At 52.7% G+C, this 24,555-nt stretch overlaps 1 protein-coding gene across 1 annotated transcript in view; it reads left to right on the top strand.

Annotated features, from left to right (window-relative positions):
• PTPRS (protein tyrosine phosphatase receptor type S) overlaps window positions 1-24,555 on the top strand; it is a 125,885-nt gene that overhangs the window by 92,264 nt on the left and 9,066 nt on the right. The window contains exons 12-26 of the mRNA XM_082297999.1: window positions 924-1,117; window positions 1,544-1,570; window positions 3,410-3,527; window positions 6,021-6,611; window positions 7,279-7,376; window positions 7,524-7,777; window positions 8,150-8,243; window positions 8,449-8,664; window positions 10,241-10,398; window positions 11,329-11,340; window positions 13,096-13,208; window positions 15,537-15,584; window positions 19,087-19,184; window positions 21,442-21,565; window positions 24,227-24,402. Coding sequence (XP_082154125.1) covers window positions 924-1,117; window positions 1,544-1,570; window positions 3,410-3,527; window positions 6,021-6,611; window positions 7,279-7,376; window positions 7,524-7,777; window positions 8,150-8,243; window positions 8,449-8,664; window positions 10,241-10,398; window positions 11,329-11,340; window positions 13,096-13,208; window positions 15,537-15,584; window positions 19,087-19,184; window positions 21,442-21,565; window positions 24,227-24,402 — 2,321 coding nt within the window. The remainder of the gene's footprint in view (window positions 1-923; window positions 1,118-1,543; window positions 1,571-3,409; window positions 3,528-6,020; window positions 6,612-7,278; window positions 7,377-7,523; window positions 7,778-8,149; window positions 8,244-8,448; window positions 8,665-10,240; window positions 10,399-11,328; window positions 11,341-13,095; window positions 13,209-15,536; window positions 15,585-19,086; window positions 19,185-21,441; window positions 21,566-24,226; window positions 24,403-24,555) is intronic.

The raw sequence follows: 24,555 nt of genomic DNA, 5'->3' as shown, positions 1-24,555 counted from the left end.
GTCAGTAGTAGAAAGGAGGAATCTGTTAAAGTTTAGAAACCTTGAGCGACAACAGTTCAGTGGCTCCACTCAGAGAGTTGAATTTTCCTGGTATTTCTACAGTAAAATAAAACCAGGGAAAAGCATGAATGCATGCATGAAGGGAGAGGAGAACCCTCACTGTGAGGGTAGGACCACAAATAATATAGGTCAAGTAGATAACATATGGAATTCCCAAATTTTTCAGGTGTTCTTCATCTATTCCAAATAAAAAGAATTTTTAAAAAGCAGCAGGTTTGTCCCCAGTGTTGGTCCTGTTTCCCTGAGCCTCTGCCCACATCCAAATGGACCCTGCTCAGAGAAAGTGTGATTTCCTGGTAGATGAAGCTGTCATGCCCTGTATGATTCGTAGTAGTAGGAGTAGTAGTAGTTCCAAAAATTCAGCCCAAATTCCATCCAAGACATCTCTTGTTTTCTGTCCCGAGATTCCACAGTGGTTGTAGCCACCAGTCCCCGTGTCCTGCCAGAGAGATGAGGGAACTCCAAGAACAAGCCCCCTACTGATCCTCTCCACCCCGACCTCCCACAGGCAGGACCAGAGCTTTTCTGGCTCACTGAAAATTGGATTTGCCCTCAGAATGAGATCTGGAGCTATAATGGTTCCTTCCATCTGAGCAGACTGGGCACGAAGGAGCCTGTGGAAGGATGGCTGGATGATGAGATGGGCCTGTTCCCATCCCTATCTCCAGGCCACGCAGATCAGGTCCCACAGAACTTCTTCCCTGCTCACTGGGAGGCCGCTGACAGAGGATGGGATATTCAGTTGCTCAGGTCTCCCCCTCCTTCCAGGGCTCAGATCCAGGGTATGCATGTCCCAGAGGAGCAGGGACGGGCCCCAGCCAGAAATGCCAAGTGACTCGAGCCCCTTGCTTGCCTCCCCGCAGTGCCCAGTGCTCCGCCACGGAAGGTGGAGGTGGAGGTGCTGAACTCGACGGCGATCCAGGTGTTCTGGCGCTCGCCGGTGCAGAGCCGCCAGCACGGCCAGATCCGCGGCTACCAGGTGCACTATGTCCGCATGGAGAACGGCGAGGCCAGGGGGCTGCCCCACATCAAGGACATCATGCTGGCGGACGCCCAGGTAAGGGCTCACCTGTCCGAGCCCGCGAGGCTGCGAGGGGTGGGTGCTCTGGCTGCTCTGCCTCATCCCAGGCAGTGTAACGCTGGGGAAGGGCCATGAGAACCTGTGACAAGGCGTGGCTGTGTCTCTGCAGCTCCTTTGTGCTCCCAGGCAGTGTTACTGTGGAAGAGTATGAACTGCTGTCCCAGCACTGAGATAAATATCCGTCCATCCTCCCTGTGTCTGGGAGGTCTTTTAATTCAGGCAAAGGCCACAGTGGAATCTACTAATTTCTCCCACTCTACTTCTTCCCTCATGCTTGCCTGGTAACTTCTGACCTTGTGTGGCTGCTTGCTCAGGGACTCCTTCCTCATGCTATGTCTCTGTCTTTCCCTTCTTTCCCCTCTTGTATTCTCATGTGCCAAACCTCTCTTGTTCTCTGCCCAGTGGGAAACAGATGACACTGCTGAATACGTAAGTAAAAACATAAAAATCCTCCCGTGCTGGTTCTGCCTCTTCCATTCTCCCACTTCCTGTTGTGGTGTGATATTTTCCTTTTCCTTTATTTTTTTTCTTTGCAATGCCAGTGTGCCTGTTTTAGAGCCCATTTTTGGTGTTCCCATGCATTGTCCCCTCCCTGTCACTGCTCTGTGACCCTCTGTGATCGTGTCGTTTGTCAGCACGCAGCAATCCCACAGGGTTTTCCCTTTGGCTCTGAAGGAAAGATGGGTTTGCTGCTCCTCCATAGGGAAGCAGATGGAATGTTGAATTTGGGACTTCCTTGAACATTAGAGAATCCTAAAATAGTTTCGATTGGAAGGGACCTTAAAGGCCATCTTGTTCCACTCCCAGCCATGGGCAGGGACACCTTCCACCAGACCAGGGTGCTCAGATGGGCTGCTTTGCAACACCTCTGTGTGTGGAAAAGATAGGCTGGGAAGCACTGGGAAATCAGAATCCATGAGTCCTGAGCTATCAGGGCATGAACAAATGCTTTGTATCCTCAAAGGGCCAAGATTCTTAGAAACTCATTGATGCAAAGCACTGAATCATTATTGGTGCTCTTACCTTTGAAGTACCTTGAAATCAGCTTGGCTGTTTAGCATTTGCTATTTCTGCTAAAACGGTGAGTGTTTTCCAAAATCCTACAGCTACAAAGCAGTAGGAGAAAGCATTTTCTCCTTGGAATGACAAGGTCCTAAGATAACACACGACCAAACCGGTTGTGTTTCTGTCTCCTGGGGATTGCCAAGTGCCCTGCACAAGTGAGGGGCCTCCCTTTGAGGGGTGGAGAATGAGTCTCATGGGAGGCAAAGCCCCTGCCTAAAATCTTAACAAAACTCCTTGGCAGGTGTGAGAGCAGAGCAGGTTTCTTGACTTCCAGAAGCCAGACCTGCCCCTGCAGCTGACGGCCTCCAAACTCACCGATCAAAATCGCGGTGTTTGAAAGTTCTGCTGTTCCACTCCCAGCTCACCACTGGGGATATAGTTATTTTCAGGACTAACAAATTCTTCTCAACTGCCGCCCTGAGATTTAATATCGAAAGCACAAAGGGATGAGGAGAGAGGAAAACCATAAAACATGCACAACATTCCCATCTCCCTCCTTTCTGGTGCCTTGGGGAAAACCCTGCTGCATGTGCTGTCATCCTGTTTGATTTAGCACGGGTGTTCCTTTTCCAACACAGCCCTTTGAAAGGCTGGATCCCTCCTGGAGAAGGGCTGTTCTTGAGGCCAGTGTTCCAACAAAAGCTCCTGGGAGCCAGGTGTGGGGAGGCTGATAGAGGATGGGGAAGGAGGGGGTGGGATTTAGCAGGGAGCTTTAGCGTGAGCGGAATGTGTCGTCTTGCACTTTGCATTCAAGCAATCCCTTTAATATTATGAAGGCATTAAAAATATCTCTGAGGAGAGAAGAGAGGGGTAATGGTGAAAAAAATGTAATCTCCCTGAAACCTCTGAGCCTCCTCTGAGGCCGCACAGTGGAGAGGAAAGCTTTGAAGGGAGTGAAAGCATTTGGATGCTGAAATGGTTTGTGTGAAGACAGGGAATGTGTGAGAGGCTGATCTGGAGGAGGATGCCTTGCACAGGGCCCTGCAGAGCCAGGCTGTGTTTGCAGAGCTGTGAGTGCCTTGCCAGGGAAACGGGGCTCTCCCCCTCTGCCACTTCCCACAGAAGCCCCAGAGTGTCTCGTGCTCTTTGATTCGGTGTTCCTGCATGCTGGAAAAGGGCTGAGACTCCTGCAGGGAGGAGAGAGCTGCCCTTGGGTGTGGGCCTGGACACTGACACGATTTCCCTCTGGCATCTCACAAACAGGAAATGATCATTGCTGGGCTCCAGCCCGAGACTGCCTATTCCATCACCGTGGCCGCCTACACCATGAAAGGAGATGGTGCTCGCAGCAAACCCAAAGTGGTCACCACGAAGGGTGCAGGTGAGAGCCTTTTCCTAAAGCCAAGGAGTTTCTCCAGACTCACCTTCTTTCATCCCACTCCCTTCTTGAAGGACAGACTTGCAGCAAGAGCCAGGCTGCCCCAAAGGCAAAATTAGATTTAGTAAGGCAGAAACCCCTTCATTCCTCACATGCAGCCCTCACCAAATGTCACAATTTTCTGCCCAGTGCTGCAGAAAGCCCCAGCACACCCAGAAACACAACAGATGAATTCATCACTTGCAAATTCATCACTCGTAATCTCTTGAGCTCTAAATTCTGGTGCATCAGAAGGAAAGTGACTCTGCCTGGTCTGACTGGAGAGACTGTGTAGCTTTGAAGGTGGCCCACGCAGGTACACTGGGGACAGGAGAGCTCTGCTGTCATGGTGGGGACTTGCAAAGAGCTGAAGAGCAGCAGGCAGACAGTGGTGGCTTGTCCTGCCCACTCCCCTCTTCTGGTACCATGTCTGGAAATACATCCCCTGTGTTCAGGACTGGTGGAGGGAGAAACTCTGACAGTATTGACCTTTCCTGGCTCTCATTTCTGGGACCTGGGCTCTGCCTGCACATACCAGCCAGAGCCTTTTCTTTCACTCACCCTCTTCTCCTTCCTCTCCAGTTCTGCCCATGTTTCTCTTCACTAACTTGCTGGTTCTCTGCTTTCCCTTTCCCCAAGGCTCTCCACCCTTCCTTTTTTTCTCTCCTGGAGCCTTTCTCTCTGCCTGGCTCCCTTGTCACTCTCCCTTGTCACCCTCCCTCATCTCTTCCCATTAGGATTTGCAGTGCAGGTGATCAGTCACAGAGGGATGTTTTCTCCAGCACAGCAGCTATTACCCAAAACTCAATTTCCCCTGACTTGAAATAGCTATTTTTAAAAAAAAAATCTTTCAAATGGCTCTGTAACATTCTTACCTTCTTTGCAGTGTTGAGTCAATACACCTTCTGAGAGGAGAGATTTCTTTCTTTATCATTCAGGGCTGGGGGCTGAATTTAAATACAGTAATACATCTAATTTTCTCCTTTACCGTCCAAACCAATTGCAAAATAAAACACTTCCCCCTCTCTGCACTTTCTTCTCACCTTTATTCCAAACAATATTTGTTGTGCAGATGTAATACTTTCCAGCTCAGCTGATTACAGTAACATTTGTGATAAAAACTGAAACATAAAGGTAATGGCACTGTTTTTCTCTTTAATGTGTTCCTTAGACATTCCCGGGGGAGGAGGCTGGGTCTCCCAGCACCGTCCCTGCCATTCTTTGGCACTTTGGAAGGAACACAGCATTTGTTTCAGAGACAGCCCCTCACCCCCGTTGAGGTGTCAGTGGAGGCAGCAGGCAGAGGTTCCCCAGTTTGACCCCTTCAGAATCCCTGGCACAGGCAGATCCTGCCCTGCTCCCTCAGCCACACTCCAGCATTCCAGCCCTCGCCCCTCGGTTGGACTTGTGCTGTGGGGGTGGGCTGGGATCCCTCCCAACTCCATTTTCTCTCCTCCTGTCCAACCAGGAGAAATACCAAGGCGGAGAGAAGGAAATTAGATCTCTAATAGTGGAGCAGAGTGTCAATGACGCGTGAGCTGCTGGAATTAATGCTCTGCTTTCTCAGGCTTCAGGAATCTCTGGGCCTGCACGTGTCATTTAGCTGTGGCTGTGGGCTTGCTTAGCAGTCAGGCAGTGCCAGGGCTCATTAGGCAGAGACAGCCTAGCTCCCTCAGACACTGCTGAGCTCCCCAGAACCCCCGCACGTGGAGGAGCTCACCGACAGGTGAGGAGGAGCTGAGAACGCACCAACACTGCTGTGTTCCCTTCCTCCAGAGGAGAGGGGCAGCACAGAGTGAGCAGAAGCTCTCCCTGCCCTCTGCCTCACACAGATTTCGGGCTCTGGTTCCTCTGCCTGTGCTTGTGTACCCCAGTGGGCGATGAGCTGCCTGCCAGCCGTGTGAGCTGGCCCTGTGCCTGCTGCTCAGGACCTGGGGCTGCCCAGACTTCCTTCCATCCTTCATTGCTTCACCCTCAGCTGCTCTGGACTTCTCAGGCTGGGCCAATCTGTTCCAGTCTCTTTCTGCATAAGTTGGGCTGTGTAACGGAGAGAGGAAGAGAAGTTGGGAGTTTGGGGACTCCAGGTTTGTTTTTCTCTGTCCTGGAAGCCACTGGGACAGGAGGCTGGGACTCCTGAGCTGGTTCTTCCCAGCGGTGGGAGGGTGAGTGGTCTGGGGACAGGGGAGGAGCTGTGCACACCCCTCCATCCTGAACAAAGGGAAGAAAATCAATCTAGGAATGTGTCAGCACCTCACAGCTGACATGCTGGCAGCACTCCTCGTGTCCCAAACTGTTTAGGGCCCATCCACCTGTACGGGGTGGCAGCAGTTTGGATTGCATGGAGCCGAGCTGGAACACTGCTGCTGACCTGAGGAACCTGTTGCTGCAGCTGAAGAGTCTCTGCAGCTCCTCTCTCCCACCCCACCTGTGGCTGAAGGTGTCTCTCTTCTCTCCTAGTCCCAGGAAAGCCCATCCTCTCTGTGCACCAGACAGAGGAGAGCACTCTCCTGGTGAAATGGGAGCCCCCGCTGGACGCGGAGGGCCAGGTGTTGGGCTACCGGCTCCAGTTTGGCCGCAAGGACGTCGACCCTCTGGCTACCTTGGAATTCTCGGCACTGGAGGATAAGTACGTCGCTCCCAGCATCCACAAGGGCGCCACGTATGTGTTCAAGCTGGCCGTGAAAAGCCGGGCTGGCTTCGGGGAGGAAGCTGTGCAGGAACTCACCACCCCCGAAGACATCCCCAAGGGTTACCCCCAAATCCTCGAGGCGAGCAACGTCACATCCATGTCGGTGCAGTTTGGCTGGCTGCCCCCCGTGCTGGCCGAGAGGAACGGAGCCATCGTCAAATACACCGTGGCCTACCGGGAGGCCGGTTCTCCCGGCAACCTGCTGGAAAAAGACCTGCCCCCCTCCCCAGAGAACTCGTACACCCTCAACGGCCTCAAACCCAACACCGCCTATGATGTTAAAATCCGTGCTCACACCAGTAAAGGCCCCGGGCCCTACAGCCCGACCGTCCAGTATCGGACGTTCCAGCTGGACCAAGGTAGGACTTACCGGTTTCTCCTCCCTCTCTCCCCTTGTATCTGGGGCTGGTGCCAGGAGGCAAGAGAGCTGGAGAGGTCAGGCCAGGCTCAGCCAGGCTCGTGAGTAAATGCAGAGCACTCTGGTGTCACACTCAGTCCCTCCGCTCCTCTCTGCCTTGTGCCAGGTAAGTCCCTTTTACCACTTTCTTCTAAGTTAAGTCCGGACACCTCCTGTCACTGGCACCTGAAGGGGGGGGCCAGTCGCTGTACAGGTGGGAAGAGCATTTTCTTCAGCTTTTGCAAACAGCCAAAAGAAAAGAGCAAAAATTTTAAAAAACAAACCCTCAAGCTGTGACCTGGGATGAGTTTTTCCTCACCTGAGCATGCTCAGCCAGCCAGCACCTCGTTCCTGCAGCAGCCACCCAGGCCCAGAGTGGGGGCAAAGCCACGCACCCTCCTGGGGTTAGGCATGGGGACAGGGAGCACTGGGAGATGGACCTTGGCAAAACTCAAGCACAGTGTGGAGGAGGGAGCAAACCCTTCCATTCCTGCAGCTGCAGCCAGATCCAGCCTGGCAGGCCCCTCTTCCAGCACTTGACATTTTCTTCCTTCTCTTTCCTGCTCTTTCTTCCCTCTGCTGCCTTTTCTTCTCCTTTCTCCCCTTCCTCCTCACTTTTTTCTCCGCAGTTTTACCCAAAAACTTCAAGGTGAAGATGGTGACAAAGACATCTGTCCTTTTGAGCTGGGAGTTCCCTGAGAATTACAACTCTCCTACCCCATACAAGGCAAGTGGCATGCAGGAGTTTTTCCTGTGTTTGCCCCAGCTCTGCAGGGCTGGGTGCTTCATGTTCCCTGCAAACCAAAGGGATGGGGAGGAAGGAGTTGGAGCATTTTCAGCCTCGCTCAGGGAACAGCCTCCTCCCCTCCCACAGATCCAGTACAACGGGCTGCACGTTGATGTGGACGGACGAACGACCAAGAAACTCATCACCCACCTGAGGCCCCGCACCTTCTACAACTTCGTGCTGATGAACCAGGGCAACAGCATGGGGGGGCTGCAGCAGAACGTCGCTGCCTGGACTGCTGCTGACATGTTGTCCAAGAAGCCAGAGGTGACCCACAAGCCTGATGCTGATGGCAATGTGGTGGTGATTCTCCCCGACGTGAAGAGCTCTGTGCCTGTCCAGTAGGTTTCTGTTTAACTGCAGGTGTGGGGTGCTCAGTTCATGTTTTGCGGGTCAGCCCTGATGGCTGGAGACCACCACAGACCCACAGGGGCAGTGCCAGGGGGGTGATCCCTGCATTTCCAGCGTTCCTGACTGTTGCCTTTTGGAGGCACTTCCACACCAAAGGGAAAGCCAAAGAAGGGTGAAGGGAGTACATGAGGAGACATGGGGCTGCCACTGAATCTGGCTCATTCCAGGAATAACAACTGTGCTAAATGAAAAATAAGGGGCTTGAGCCAGTGGGGCAGTTTGGGCAAACTCACATCAGTGTGTGTGCTCCCTTCTTCCGTGGCTAATTCCTTCTGTTTCTTCTGATCATTCCCAACATTTAGAGCTTTCTACATTGTGGTGGTGCCTCTGAGGAAGTCCCGGGGAGGACAGTTCCTCAACCCCCTGGGCAGCCCTGAGGAGATGGACCTGGAGGAGGTGAGTGTGGGTGAAACTGGGCTGGGCTGTAGGGGGAGAGCGAGCGGCTGGAATGGGAGGATGGTGACCTGAGGGCTGGGAGGGTTTTTGGGGTACCCGTGCTCCCCATTCTGAGCAGCCAAGACATGGCCAGTCTGGGAGGGCTGGTTTGGCTCTCCTTGCTGCTCCTTTCCAGGGTCTCAGGGTGTTCCTCTGCTCCCTCCAGCTCGTCCAGGACATCGCCAGGCTCCGGCGCCGGAGCCTGCGGCATTCCCGGCAGCTGGACTTCCCCAAGCCCTACATCGCTGCCCGCTTCCGCTCCCTGCCCTCCCACTTCATCCTGGGGGACATGAAACACTACGACAACTTCGAGAACAGAGCCCTGGAGCCGGGGCAGAAATATGTGATCTTCATCCTGGCAGTGCTGCAGGAACCTGAGGCTGTAAGTGCTGCCTGCTGCCCCCAACCCTCTCTGATCCTTGGGGATGGACCAGGGAGCTGCCACAGCCCTGCTGCCCTCCTGGCATCCTTGAGGGGTTTTTCTTTCCAGCTGTGGAGCTTTTGGATGTGGCTCTTGTGCCTGGTGAGCTGCTCGAGCTTGTGCCTCCATTCATCTATTTCAAGCACCAAGGACACGAGCAGCTGTGCTTCTCCCCATCTTTGCACACAGAACTTGTACACTTGTGGCTCCAGACTGGAGTCCAGAATGGGGAGGAACACTGAACTATCCCCTCAGGACTCGAGTTCAGAGAGCCCTGGGTCAAACCCTCTTTTTGAAGAGAAATGTCCTTTAAAGGCTGTTCTTTAACTCCTCAGAGCAATGACCCCCGACATCCTGCTCCAAGAGCACGTCACACTCTGGGCATTGCTAAACTCCCCTCCAAGCACAGATGGGAGCATTTTTTACAGAAACTACAAGTCCTCTCTACCAGTTTGGCATCTCTGCTGTTTTCACTGGGGCTGTACTTGGCTTTCTGAAAACAACTATTTTAATATTTACCTGCCTCCTCCCTCACACACAATGGGAAACAGCCTAATACTTTGTTGTTTTTAAATCCCCCAATGGAGTTGTAGCAGGGAGCTATTGGAAATTAAGGGTTTTCAGAGGTTTTTTCCCCCAATAAATATTTAGTTGTGTATTTGATATTAAAGGATTAGGCTGACACACTCCTGAATGGGTTTCTCAATCGGATTACTGCAGCTTGTGGTAATTTCTGCTTTAGAACAAGGTGCTGCAGACTCACTCCCAGTGGCCTGGATCCCAAGTGTGGAGCAGCTTTCCAGCCTGCTCAGAGCTGATGGAGTTCAAGGACCCAGAGCCCCTGTTCCTGTCCTGTCCCTGACTGCTCTCCCAAACCAGGCCATGGCAGTTCTCTGTGTTGTTCAGTAAAATAGTAATTCATCCGTAGTCAGAACTCTGAAGGGTTTGAATGTGCCTCTGATCCTCCTCAGGAACCCGGCTCAGTGCAGAGGCAGCAGAGGACACACGCAGCATTTTACTACTTTATATTTATTTGTTGGGGTTGGTTTTTTTCAGTCACCAGACCAAGCATTAATTCTTGTTTTAATCCCTTCCCTCTTGCTCTGTAATCCCATCTGACTGTCAAAATCCAGATGGTTACATGAGAGCTTGGGGAAAGTGTTTGTGTGTTTGTGGCAGCGGTGAGGGCTCAGGGCTGTGGTGGAACAGAGGCAGCTGGATCTCTAAAAGCACCTTCCCAGCCATGAGAGGGGGTGAGCCACAGGCACAGGCAGGCTACAGCTTCACATGAGTGTGATCTCCCAGTGGTCTGTCTCCCTGGAGCACTGGAAGTGGAAGATGCCCTCATATGGATGCTCAGGGCCAGGGTTATTTTTTCTAGGTTGAAGAGGGCATTTTCCCTTTTACCATTTGGGGTGTGCTGCAGAGAGCTCACATCCTCTCCAGCAGCTTTCCCTGTGGAATATCCTGTGCTTGCCCACTTTTCAGTCCCCATTCCACCTCTGAGCTGTGTTCCACCATGTTCCCTGTCTTCCAGACCTATGCTGCCAGTCCCTTCTCCGACCCCATCCAGCTGGACAACCCTGACCCACAGCCCATCATCGATGGCGAGGAGGGGCTGATCTGGGTCATCGGGCCCGTCCTGGCCGTGGTCTTCATCATCTGCATTGTCATTGCCATCCTGCTCTACAAAAAGTAAGAGCTGCTCGCTGCCCACACCTGAGATGGTTCTGAGTGTCCCCAGGGTTCCCTAAAGGGAATTTCCTCCTTGGTCCTGTCCTTGGCAGCTGAGGGTAAATCCTTCCTTGGGCACTGGAGAGAGGAGCCCTGAGGCACAGATGCTGGAATGGGAGAGTCTGCCCAGCACAGGAGGGATTAGCAGTGGGCTGCAGGGATTTGCTGCTTCAGACTCTGCCCCATGGCACTCCCAGGAAAGCTGTGCTTGTCCCACAGACGCTCCCTTGGGGCATGTGTGCACTGAGTGTGTCAGGACTCCAGCCTTGCTGCTCTCAGCCTCAGACTCCCCTTTCCATGCTCTGTGTGCCTGTGGGCAGTGAGGGGGATGCAGGAAAGGCACCTCTGAGCTGTGGGGCAGCAGAGACCTCCACTGGTCTCAGGCTGGTTTTCTGCTGGAGTTGGGAGACAGGAGCAGGATGTGAGTCTTCAGGAGAGAGAAGGGAAAAGCCCTGGAAGTGGCTCCCTTTCCCTTGGCTTTCTGAGCAGCTCATGGTGGATGAGAACTGGGGGTCCCCTGAGCACACACAGGGCAAGGGAAGGGGACAGGAGGGGAAGCAGGAGCTAAGTAAGTAATGGTGGCAGTGGCCAGCAGAGGTGTCCTTAGCTGGGACAGCTCATTCCCAGGGCGGAGGGAACTCTCCTAGCCCTGTTCCATCTTTGACCTGCACAGGTGTGCTCCCTTGTGCACAGGGGTGTGGCCTCTGCATCCCAGCATGTGAGCAGGGGCTCGGGGGTCCTCGCTGGTGTCCATTTACCTGGGTGATCTGTGCTGGTCCCACCTCTGCTGCCAGGGCTAGAGCTGAGCAAATGCTTCCCCTTCCCTCTGCAAGTCCTTTCTAACCTGAACATGTGTCTTGTCTTTTCTCCACTTACTGCTTTCCTGGACAGCAAACCAGACAGGTAAGAGCATCAGATTTGCCATTTATTCAGGTTCTTGCTTGCTGTGTGTTAAGCAGTGTTTGCTGTGGTGTTGGGGCTTTGTTGGTGCAGTTCCCACCTGTAGATCTGTCCTCACAGAAACCCCATGTTAGACCATGTTTGATTGGGCAGAAAAAGCAAAGCAAGCCCAGTTTTCTCCTGCTTGTCCATTCCTAAATAAAATGGCCCTTTCACAGGTTGAGCAGCAGTGACAGTAAATGTCTCATAAAGTGTTGGGTTAATGGAGCAGAGAAACATTCATTTGTGTGGCAGTCAGAGGTGAAAGTGGGTTTCTGCATGTCTGGCTGCTCCACACGGGCTGTCCCTGAGCCACTGGCACGCTGGAAGCAGATCTCTCACCAGCTGAGGTGTCCTCGCCCCATGGCAGAAGCTGCTCTTGCCCCCTCAGCCGAGGGCTTCTGACAGAGGCTGTTTATGACTGCAGAAATACGACTTTTTTCCAACCATTTCCAAGACTGGGAAAGCTTTCACTAAAAGTAACTGATGGGTTCAGTCCGTGAACTATTAACAGCAGTTCCAGAACTGCGGCAAAAATAAAGCAGTCCCAAACTGCAGAGTGGTGTCATTACGAAAGGGTGCCCCATGCAGTGCTGGCAGGGCTCACACCACTTCTTCTGGCTATTAATGACATCAAGAGACAGCTAAAAATGTCCTGAATAACCCCCTCCTTGCCTAAGTAATTGCCATTGCTGCTGTGGGCAGATTATTGGAGGCTTCTGTGCACCCTAAGCAGGAGAGGTGAGGAGCTCCACAGCTGCCTCACTGGAAGGGCTGGGACCACCTTTCCAAGCCTCAGGGTGGGGGCCACGTTCTCCTCACTCTGGAGAAGTTCAGCTCCCAGCAGCTCATCACTGTTTCTTTCCAAGGGGTTATCACATCTTTAGGTCAGCACTGGGCTTTGCTTCTAAATTCTCTTCAAGGAGAATGAGCCAGGTCAGCCAAGACTTTTTCAACTGCCTCAGCTGACCTAACCCATTTGGAGGAAAATATATTAGGAAGCACTTCCATGTGCAGCTCAGCTGGCAGGTTGGAGCAGGCTCCAGCTCCTGGCAAGGAGGAGAGGTGGATCTCAGCAGGCACAGCTGTGCTGGGAGAGGATGTGTATACACTGTTGAACCCAGATTTTTAGGGTTCTGCCATTCAAAAAAGATTGAAAACTGCTGCTCTGACTTCTCTGTCTGCAGCAGGGCAGCTCTGAGAGCTCCTGAGCAAGCCAACAGCAATATCAGAGCTTGACGTCCAAGGTCACGGCCAGGAGATTCTGTACTTTTCCAAATGATTCTGCTGGCTCTGGTTCTTTCAGGCTGGAAATGGCTTGGCCAGAGTTGGAAGATTTTTGCTCTGCAGAGTTCAGTGAAGGCTGCTCTGAGGAGGGAGGGTGAGATGGGGGTTCATAGCACCTCAGCTGCTCCTGGCTGCCAGTCTGTGCTGCTGCTGAGAGAAGGGGGGAAACTTCCAGACTTACCTGAAAGCTGCTGAGGGGCTGCTGGGCCGTTGTCAATGCCTCAAACATAGCACTGGCAAACCTTCCAAACCTCGTCCCTTTTCTGATGTGTTTTTTGTACTTAAACCCCTGGCTGCACCTCTGATTTTCAGTGGGAGCTTTGTTCGTGCCTGAACATGAGTGGCTGAGAAGTAGCTGAGACCACAAGGCCCAGAAGCTAAGCTGCTTTTTCTTTCTGGTCTTTTTTGTTTCTTTTTGGGTTTGTTGTGAAGCAAACGGAAGGATTCAGAGCCACGGACCAAGTGCCTCCTGAACAACGCTGAAATCGCCCCTCACCACCCCAAGGACCCCGTGGAAATGAGGCGAATCAACTTCCAGACTCCAGGTAACCAGCTGCTGACCAGCCTCTCCCGCTGGGAAGGCAGGAGTGGAGCACCTGGCCCTTCCCTGAGCCCTTCCTGCCTGCCCAGAGGCTGCTGAGGCACTGCCTGGAGACCCAGTGCTACCCTTGGGCACAGCCAAGGAACCCCAGTCCTGTCTGTGCTGAGTGGGAATGCTGAAAGAAACCTTTGCTGGGATCCTCAGGGACCTTGCACAGGCTGTGCCCAGTGCTGGCAAGTCAGGGAGAAGGGTTTTCCTGGATTTCCAGATAAATTGGTGCATTCTGGGCTGAGCTGCAAGCGCCATGGCTGTGCCAGACACACCAGAGCACCAGTGCTGCCCCATGCCCCAGCTGGGAGCTCCTGGATGGGGAGATGGAGCATGGCGGGCTGCCCAGCACCCACTGCTCCATCCACACCTGGAACTGGCGCTTTCTGGTGCCAGACCACTCCTGCTGGGAGCCAGGCCTGGCCTGTGGGCCGTGCAGGGAGGAAGGAGCTGGTTGCTTGGTGCAGATGAGGCAGCGTCTCCTCGCTTGGTGCAGATGCTGTCATGGAATCCCAGACTGGTTTGGGTTGGGAGCACCTTAAAGCTCATCCAGTCCCACCCCCTGCCGTGGGCAGGGCACCATCCACTCTCCCAGGTTTCTCCAAGCTTTGTCCAGCCTGGCCCTGGGCACTGCCGGGGCTGGGCCAGCCTGTCGCTGCAGCGCTGAGCTCCGGGCAGAGGCTCCATGCACGCTCCCTCCTGCACACACGTGTGCCCATGTCCATGCATGTCCCACTGCATTGGCACCTCTGCAGCCACCACTGACACGCCCGGCACGTCCTCACACAGACGGACACGTGGCCATGCTGACCCAGTGTCTGTCCATGCCTCTGCCTCCAAGTTCTTGGTGCTTGAGGATTTGGAAGGGAATTTATTGTGCTTTTTGGGGGCTGGCTGTTGTTTTCAGTTTGTTTGTATTTTTTTTTCTGTTTTGTGCTCGTTAGTTATGTTTCTGTAGCTCCTGTTTCCCCTTCCCATCCCAGTCCTGTCCTTAGCACTGTTGAGTTTCCTTAGGGTGACGCTGGCAATAGGGACCCAGAGGGCAGGGATTTGTAGGGAAGCACGAGGCAGCGCTGAGCTGAGGGACTCTTATCAAAATGAGTTCGGAACCAGCCGTGGGGATCAGCCCAAGCTTAGGAACGATGCTCAGCTGAGGGGTGGCAGCGGGTTCACTCCGTCCTGCAGGGGCAGCAGTTCAGCACAGGTAGGTCCCTAAATCAGCTCTTACTGCTGCTCTTGCAGGAGGGTCTGAGGGTGTTTGAGATCTTTTGAGTGTTCCCAGCTGCAGCTCAGCAGCAGTTTGCCCTTGTCTGGGTGCTTCCTTTGGGAGCGTTCCTGTGAGTGCTCCAGGTGGAGAGAGGTGGCAGACCCAAGAGGAGGAGCTGCACTCCCTCAGATGAAAAAGCTGTGCTGAGATAAAAATGAAAGACTTGGGTCTTCCAGCTTGGTCTTGGTGCCAAGAAGCAGCTGGAAGTGCTGGTTCATGTGTTTCCCTGAGTGGGAATTTCTGTGTCCCACAGGACAGCAGAGTCAGCTGAGGGTGCTTCCATCAGGTAACAGGATCGATGGATGAGGGAGTCAGTCTTCTGTTGACCCCACTGCTTTGGTCATGCTGTACCTCTGAATTCTGGCTCTGAGAGGCTTGTAAAAGGTAGCTGAGACATCAAAACCTGCATTAAGGCTCTGCAGATTCCAAAAGACACTGGCTGTGTCTGGTCTGGCTTTAGGAAGATGCTGCCCTTTCCTTTCCAAGTTTATCTGGCCAGAGCTGACCTACCTAGTGTTACTCTGTTCTGTAATTTGTGAAGTACTAAAAGGTTTTAAAGGATTTGGGGGAGTTGATCACCTGCCTCCCAGAGAATTTTGGAAATATTGGGTGAAAATGGAAATGGATGGAAAAATGAGCTTGGAGTGTGTTGGCAGTGATGGAGAAGCTGTGGTGCAGTTTGCAGGGGAAGACTCCACAGGTGCCCTCTGAGCTAAAGGCATTTAAATTCACTATATTGTGGTTCAGAAGGGGCCTGTAGGCTCTTCTGCAGACAGGTGACCCCAGGTGGAATCTCTGTCGTGTCTCCAGCAGTGAAACAGAGGAGGGACATGGGAATGGGAATGTGCAGCTCAGAGAGGGGAAAGCATAGCACATCTTAGATATCCTATCCTAATCAGCACAAAAATACCTTTCTTTTCCTCTTTAGATTTATGTTGGTTTTTGGTTTTTTTTATTAGCATGAAATTTTTACAAAAGTGTATCTTTTATTTATTTATTTTTTACTGTTTTCTGCAGATTCTGGTCTGAGCAGCCCTCTCAGTGACCCTGAGTTTGACTTGGAAAGTTAGTTCCTGTGTGTTTTTGTTCCTGTTGGTTTCATTTTTCCCCCCATTATTATTTTCCTCTTCTGTCACTTTCCTTTCCAATTCTTGTTCCGTTCCTGTTACTATTTTTTGATTTTCTGCCAAACTCTCCGTATTCCTGCGGTGTTTGCCCATCTCATCCCTTTTCTGTGCCATCTGTTTGTCTGAATTGCACTTCCAGTTTTACAGTATCCCGTTAGAGGCCTTCGGAGGACACAGGGGCAGGTCAGAGCCCGGGGAGCACCCGGGGCCCCGTCCATCCCTCGGTGCCTCCCGCTGTCCCAGGAGGATCCAGGGCTGCTTTACCCCCTTGTGGAAGATGTTCCATCGCTGGTGTTGGCTCAGTGTCCTCGGTGTCCCCTGTACTCGTGCACTGGTGTCACTGGGGGTTGTGTTTTGGTGTTTGCAACGCAGGGAAAGAGAAACGGGAGCTGCAGCTGCTGATCCCCCCTCTGAAAGAGCCACACGGGCACCTTTTCATTCGGAGGGGAAAGGGCCATTCCCCATCTGTGGCAGGTGCCCATTCCTTGGCACTGAGCTGTTCGAGGAGCACAAATACCAGAGGCCAACCCAGGGGCCTGTGCCCCCGGGTTTCACAGGAGTGCCTCCAGCCACGGTGGTGTTGCAGGATAAATGGGCTCTGGCCCATGGAGCAGATGTTAGGGTGACGTTTCTGGCGAGTTGGCTGGTGCACAGAGAATCAAGTCTTTTGTGATAAGATTAGAGAGATTCAAGTGATTGAAATGTTAGATGAGACTGGCTCAAAAAGATTTCATCCCATTAGGAGCCAAGATCCCAGCCTTGCTGGATGGTTTGGGCTTGGATTTTTTTTAATACTGGGCAAGGAAGTATGTGAGGTTTCAGCTGACAAATATTAAAGAGTCACAGATGCTGCTTGTACTCAGAGATGCGAGGGCTGGGGTATTTCCCTGAATAGTTCAACCCAAATATTGATCTCTTTGGTATGGAATATGTCACAATTGTCCCAGTCCACTGCCACCTCCCCTCAAGCCCCTCATTGTAACAGAGGGGTTGTGGGTATTTTCCTGGCTGAACTGAGCCCTTCATACCCCAAAATGGGTTCTTGAATTAAATCAAGGAAGAGCAGCTGCTCAGCTGGGCAGCTCAATGCAGCTCCTGCCTCGTTTCATAGCAAACTCCTGGATCCTATTGGAAACCCCATGCATTTGGCATTTTGACCAGGGAAGTGTTTATTGCTGCAGAGGTTCTTCTATTCCAAAGAGCCCTAGAAATTGATCCCACAAGGAGTTTCTGTCCTTAACAGCAGCAGAACAAGGCGAGTTCCATGTGCTCCCAGCCAGGTTCTGTGCAGGGAGGGTTGGAGGGGAAGCAGGATGACCCCCAGCCAAGGGCAGAGCTGCTGGTCGCACTCTAGATCTTTTCTGGAGCTTTTATGCAGCAACTTTGTGAAACTCCTTCAAGGGGAATGTGACTCCTCATTCCAGAGTGTCACTGTGGGCCTTTCCCACTGGCTCAGAGATTGTCGCACATGTTGCTCCATGACTTCTGAGCCAAGGAGAACCTGTGGGTTTTCTTGCTTGTTATTACTGGGGTTTTGGATTGTTTATTTTCTCCTTTTAACCTGCAAGTCCATCGAGTGTTGGTGGTGTTAAGCTGGTTTGGTCTGATCTGGGGCATCTCAGCCCAGGTGGCCTCCCCATCCCACACTGAGAGGACCAGCTCCTCCCAACAGCCCCAGTCTGCACCTGGTGCTGGGGTGGACAGCAGCCACCCTCCATCTAGGAGGAGGAATAATCCTTCTCCAGGTGTGATGGGACAGGACAACAAGAGATTAAATCAGAGTTTCTCCTCTGTGAGCCAAGAGAGGCTTCCTGCCCTGATCCCAGCAGACTGGAGTGGAGCCAGCACAGCCTCCAGGATAGTTCAGGGTTATTTTTGTGAGCTTTTTTGGTGTATTTTCTCTCTTCTTCTATTTTCAGCCGTATTTCCTTGTGCTGAAAATAGATGTGTGGTGAGCTTAGGAGAAACCTGTCCAGGTATGGCAGACTCGTCCCGTGCCCAGACCTGGGGGAAGCAGCACCTCTCCCAAATCACTGTAAAACTGAGGATGTCATGCTTGCTTTGCCATCTCTGTGCTGAGTTTTCAGAGTATCTGACCATGCTGCTGCCACGCCACTGCTTTGTCACCCACCAACACCCACGGGGCTCGAAATTCTCCCTGGCTTCCATCTCTTCTCCACTCCTGTCCTTCTCATCGGGGGCACTGCCCAGGGCTTCTCGGAATGCTGCTCTCCAGGCCTCTGGAGAGGCTGGCAGACAGCATGGGAAGCCTTTGAAAAAACATAATCCGATGCAGATGAGCAAAGCACGGAGCGCTTTTCTGCCTGGGTTGGTAGTGTAGCCACTGAGGGACTGTAGGAAGGGAAGGGTCCCTGCTCTTCCCAGAGCTCCAGCTGCCCCTTTCAGAGCAGGACGTGCAAATCCCAGGCTGAGAACTGAGTCAGCCATGGCTGCTCACCCTGGTGGTGGCTGAGATGTGCCCCAGTTGGACCAGTCTGAGCCGGTGGGACCTCCCAGTATGGCTCCAATGAGCTCCCTGGAAGCTCTGGCTGCCTCAGCACCAGCACACCAAAGTGCTGGTGGGGATTGCAGGGGCAGCAGCTGAACCAGCTCAGGGGCATCAGACCCTGCAGCAAATTGTTCCAATCCCCCTGCCTGTCCTTCCCAAAAGGTGACACCATTCCCAGCAGAGCCTGGATGGGGCTGGTGCAGCCCAACCCACGGTGGGAGGGAGGGAGGGCTGGCTGTGCTGTAGAAGGAACCAGCCATGAGTGGGAAGAGGAGCCAGCCGGGTGTTTCCAGGCCTGGCTGCACTCTGGGAATGGTGCAGGTCAGAGCTCAGTGTCCATGAGCAGACTGAGAACTTCAGAACCAATGTTGTGCAAAGGGCAACCCAGAGAATCCTTGAGGTCAGAAGACCTTAAAGATCATCAAGTCCAGTTCCTGAAAAGCCTCCCCTGCTTCCCCACATCTGCATATTCCCATCCCCTGCCCACATCACCATGGTTGGCTGGATCCTGCCCTTGCCTCCCTTTCTGTTGGAGCTGGTTCCCGATCCCGGCGGGTGCTGTGCCATTTGCTGCGTAGGTTCCTCTGGCAGCGTTTGCTCATTCCAAGTCCACTTTGGAATCGCTAACACGCATCTGCTCTTCGGATTTTCCTTTTTGTTTTGCTCTGATTTCCACATTGAAAATGGGGCCATCACGGGAACACTCTCATTTTACTGTTATTTTTTTTAATTTCCTTGATTTTTATTTTTTACTCCCAAGGACACAATTTCGAGCCCTGAATTCTTCTCTTCTAACCTCCCTACTTTCATTGCAGATCTTACATTGTAATTTATTTTCTTTTCTTGTTCCTTCTTTCTTATAAAATGTGCAACGGTTGTGAATTTTAGTTATTATTAAATGAGATTCTTTTCCTGCTGTCTTGTCTTTTAGGTATGCTCAGCCACCCGCCCATCCCCGTTTCCGAGCTGGCTGAACACACAGAGCATCTCAAAGCTAATGATAACCTGAAATTATCCCAAGAGTATGAGGTATGAGCAAGAGTGAGTGCTGTGCATGGGTTTGCAGAGCCAGGAATTAGGGAATTCAGACAGGCCTTCATCCAAGTAAACAGCTTTGTTTTAAAGATCTGGTTAGCTGAAATTTAAAAGCTATTTATATATTGGAAATTAAGTACTTGCTGAGCACTTTGCTGGGTTCAATTCCAGCTCATAAGAACACAGAGGTTGTTCCATGAGCTGCTCCTGTCCGGTCAGCAGAGGCTGAGCTCCCTTGGAGAAGGGGGATGGGATGGGAAGGTGACTGCTGGATGGGATGGGATGGGATGGGAGCTGTCCTTGGGGTACCTGTGTCTTGCTGCAGGACAGGGAGGGGACCAAAACAAGGACTGTGACACCCAGTTTATACAGCTGAGGATGAGTGAGATGAGCAGGGAGTCCTCCACAACTGATGCCATCAGCAGCCACGGAGCTAAAGATTTGTACTTCCTCGTACATGTCATGTCTGAGGGGTTTGTGCACGTTTTCCCTGCCCTGGTAATGGTTGATTACCCAATCCCAGACTGGGCTGGAGCCCATCCAGTGCCACTCCTGCCATGGCAGGGACACCTTCCCCTGCCCCAGGCTGCTCCAAGCCCCAATGTCCAGCCTGGCCTTGGGCACTGCCAGGGATCCAGGGGCAGCCACAGCTGCTCTGGGCACCCTGTGCCAGGGCCTGCCCACCCTCCCAGGGAGACATTTCTTCCTAATATCCAATCTAAAACCTCTTCCAGTTTAAAGCCCCTTATCCTATCACTCCATGCCCTTGTAAAAAGCCTCTCTCCACTCTTGGTTTTGTTGTCGAAAGACATCAAATGCCCTGGTATTTTTAGCCTAATAACGAGTCTAGACTGCCTCGGTCTGTTTGCAGGCAGGGAGCGAGTGGATGTTTTCCAAACAAAGGGATGCTTTCTCCCTGTCCCGACTCCCGGATATCACCGGGAGCGGCTCCGTGCTGGCGGCTCCGCACCCGGAGCGGGGTCACGTCTTGGAGAAGGCGCATTTTGCTCTGCCGGGGTCTCTCCTCCCACGCTGGGGCACGGGGGCAGCAGCAGCCCGTTCATGTGCTCCATCCAGATTCCAGAGGCTGATTTGCATAATGCCATATCCCGAGTGCCCTGGCTCCGTGCCAGCCCAACCTCCTCCAGTGGGAGAGCCAGAGCTGAACAAACATCGCTAATGAAGTGAAGGCGAGGCATGATTAGAGGGATGGAGAGCAAACAGACACATTACAATAGTATAAATACCCATTAGTTAGGAATTCTCTGCAGCCAGAGTGCAGGAGCACAGTTTTATCAGCTGGTTTTGCACCACGCTGTGCCCGTGGAGCTCCAGGGTGGGCACAGGCAGGGAGGGCAGCAGGGCCGGGCAAGGGCCAGCTCAGAGGGGTGGATCTGGGATCTGGGACCCTGTCCCCGAAGCGTGGTGGGGAGAGGGAGAGCAAGCAGCAGGAAACAGCTCGGCACATTCCTGCCAAGCCTCCAATTGAGGCAAACCCCAAGGGCTCTGCAAAATGATGAAGGAATTAAGCCCTTGTTTTATTTAATTCTCTGGCAGAGGATTTAGAGGTAAACGTAATTAACCTAATTTCCATATCTGGGACAGCTGGACTTTAGAGAGGAAAAAAACCCGACCACCAAACCTGGCATAAATCACTAGGACAGGCAGCGGGGCTTTTTCTCTCCAGTGCATTTCATTGTTTATTCCTTCATCCCTTCTGGGAAAAATCCGTGTTGATTGAGTGTCCTAAGGCCGGGGTCCTTACCCCTCTTTTGTGCTAGGGGATGCACTCCTGGCCTTGCCAGGCTCCCGTGGGGCTTCTTCCCCATTTGCACTGGGAAACTTTCTGTGCTGAGTCCTTGTGGTCCCAAGCAAAGCTGTTCCTGCTCCACACAGAGCAGCCCAGTCCCTTCCTGCTGCCCATGAATAGCTTTTAATCATAGAGTCACAGAATGGTGACTTCTTTAGCATCAGAAGGGACCCTAAAGCCCATCTCATGCCACCCCCTGCCATGGGCAGGGACACCTTCCACTGTCCCGGGTTGCTCTGAGCCCCATCCAGCCTGGCCTTGGGCACTTCAGGGATGGGGCAGCACACACGGTCATCAACCAGCAAAGCTGGGTTCTTGCGGGATGCACACGGCGATCGCTGCGCTCCTCAGCGAGACCTGCAGAGCCACGTGGAACAAGTGCTCAGAACTGGATTTGCTGCTTTTCTCCTCACTGACTCTCCCGTTTCCTGACCCCTGCAGTCCATCGACCCCGGGCAGCAGTTCACCTGGGAGCACTCCAACCTGGAAGTGAACAAGCCCAAGAACCGCTACGCGAACGTGATCGCCTACGACCACTCCCGGGTCATCCTGCTGCCCATCGAAGGTACGGGGCATCCCCAACTCCTCTGGGCAGTGCTGGGGTGGAGTTCCTGCAGGGAACACATTGCACACGCTCTTCTCTCATCTCTATTTATATTCTTCTCTTAACGTCTCCCTGGGAGTTTGGCAAGCAGGAGATACCTCTGTAAACCAGGCATTTGTTAAATTCTGGTGACTGACATATTCCCCTGGAGCTGCAATCCCTCATTTGAAGGGCTGGTTTATCAAGAAACTGCCTTCCCTTTGCTTGGAGATGCCTGTTTGATACATCTCTGACTAACAGGAAGAATTCAGACCACGTAGGGCTTTAGAGGGAGCAGGAACGGGGCGGCCGGGAACGCGGAGCGGGGCTGCACAGGGAGGAATGGGAAGCAAGCACAGGGCTGGTTGTACCAATGTGAGAGGCAGCAGCCGCAGAGATGTGGCTGCTGAGTTGTACAGGCATAAAAATCACTTGATAGCAGCTCCTGCTGCAGCCCTGGCCCCTAAAAGGCTCAGGATAAGAAGGGGTTAGTGCGAGCCTGACGGGTCATAAATTGTTTCCTGAGCTGCTTATGTGAGCGATGGTGCAGTCAGAAAATTTACATTAAATTTCACAACTCGTGGCTCTTGACAGAGCTGCTCCAGTGCACGCCAGGATAAGAGGGGCTTGAGATGGAGTTGAACAGGGCACCTGCTTGGGTTGCTGCTGCCGAGATAATATTGGAGTTTCATGGGCTCAGGATGTGTCTGTGCCGGGTGGATAAAGCATTCAAGGCCAGTCTTGCGTTGCCGAGAGCTGATCATCAGAGCAGAGAGGATGTGGGATGTCCTGGTAACTGCCTGGTGAATGGAGAGGTTAATTCAGAAGCCTTTGAGACCAGGGAATTGCTAAAATAATCTCCCTGTGCCACAGTAGCTCTGAGGGGCACAGGGAATGGGGAGAGCTGAGGCAGCAGCAGAGAGTGGTGATTTGCCAAAAAACTGCACAAATCTGGATTGCTCTGGTCTGCTATTAGAGGGCTTTCAATGTTTCTCCTTGTGAAGCTGGCTGTGTTCTGCCTTGGTTTAATTCCGAGATTAATATTGTATGAGCCAAGGAAAGCAGAGACTTTAAAAAGTTGCTTTGTCATTCAAGGGAAAGGAGAAGAGCACAAGTGTGGGAGTGAAGGACACTTGGGCTGGTCTTGGATCTGGGGCTGGATGCAGGCAGCAGTCCCAGCTCTACCCAGGGCTCCGTGAGGGACCAACAGTGCAAGGATGATGGGCCAAGGTTGAATTTTCAAGCATCTGAGAGGTTCTGACACGGCTGTTGTGCCCCTTCCTACCGGGCTCTATTTTATGCTCAGGGCTGGAGGATGAAAGGAGCTGGAGGAATTAGTTTTGTTGCTTTCTCTTTGTTTTAAATCTGGATTTGTCAAGGCTGCAGATTGTCACCGGCTGCTTGGTCAGGAAGAAGTAGTGGCTTTAATTCTGTGACTTCTCTGAAGCTGGGCCTGTCACACAGCAAAACATTGCAGGAGCTCATGGCCACCATTTCAGATGACAGAATGGACCCCAGGGGGCTGGAGAGGAGATTAATTCTGGAAGCTCAGCCTTGATCACGCTCCTGCCGTTACAGCCACATTCTCTGCCTCCTGAAATTTCAGACTGGGAAGGAGCAGGGGTAGGGAACCCTCCAGAAATTTAATCAAAAGCCATTTCTTCAGAAGCTGAAGTTCCTGACTGCCCTTGAGGACGGGCAGGCAGCTCTGGGTTCGCCCTTCGCCAGCAGCAGCAGCCCCAGTTGCTGCAGCCCAGTTCCCCACTGCTGTTGCTCCCCACCCTTGGCTCCCTGGGAGACAGGAGGACTCTGCACCGAGTTAATCGTGGGTTTGCAGATCCTGCCAGCCTTGCCAGGCGCTCGGCTGTACTTGGGAACAGCCAAACCACCCCGGAGTGCGGCTGCTTCGTGCCAGGCGCCGGCTCTCTGGAGCTGAACCTGGGCAGCACCGTGTGCCAGGGGCCATTTTAACTCCAGAGCAGCTTTCTCGTGCCATGTCCCAATCAACCTCTTCACTCTGGCAGTGCCTCCTGCTCATCCCAAACCCTCAAGCAGGGACCCAGGCAAGCAGCTGGAACTCAATAGCCTGTAACTCATGCAAGTTTAAAAAAAAAAAAACACTCTTAAAATGACAGGAGGCAATTGACAGTGAATCAAAGCCTGTGATTTCAAAGCCTTCATTGGCTCAATCAAGCTTGGTTTTATTCTTTACTCTGTCCAGCTGTAGCTCAATGCCTGGGATTCGACTATGGGCCACACAGTCATTGACCACATGCATTTGCTGCCTGGGCTTGGGGTGGGCTGGGACAAGGACTCAGGTTTGTCCTACTGGACACTGGTGCAGCAGGTGCCCTGGGCCAGGGCTTTGCTCCTGTTTAACACGAGTGCAAACACCATGGTTTCAAGGCTTGATATTCGGTCTCTTGAATATCTTTTGCAAGGAGTTACTGTCTCCCTGCAGTGCAGGAGCTTGAGCTGGGAAAACCTTGCCAAGTGCCTGTGTGATTCTGACCCACCAAGCCACAAAGGCTCTGGTGTTTCTGCTGGGGACTTCTCTCTAACAGCATCCCTGCAAAAATCTCCTCATGCTTCCAGCTGTGTGAAGTCCTGTGCAGTTCTCTGATTTTTGCTGATTTGACACAGGAATTGTGGGCAGTGATTACATCAACGCCAACTACATCGATGGGTACCGGAAGCAGAACGCCTACATTGCCACCCAGGGGCCTCTGCCAGAGACCTTCGGGGACTTCTGGAGGATGGTGTGGGAGCAGCGCTCAGCCACCATTGTTATGATGACTAAGCTGGAGGAGAAATCACGGGTAAGATGCGTGAGAGAGATGACTGGTTAGTCATAATCCAGGGGGATTGGAGGGGAGGGTTGGGGGAACAGCAAATCCGTTTGATGTGCAGCCAGTGGGGGATTTCTGCCTGCTCTGACAGCACCCTGAAAGTTCAGTGATTCATTGCTCTTA

Source organism: Coloeus monedula (assembly GCF_965178545.1).
Source record: "Coloeus monedula genome assembly, chromosome: 27".
Lineage (NCBI taxonomy): Eukaryota > Metazoa > Chordata > Aves > Passeriformes > Corvidae > Coloeus > Coloeus monedula.
This window is presented reverse-complemented; position numbering and strand designations above follow the sequence as displayed.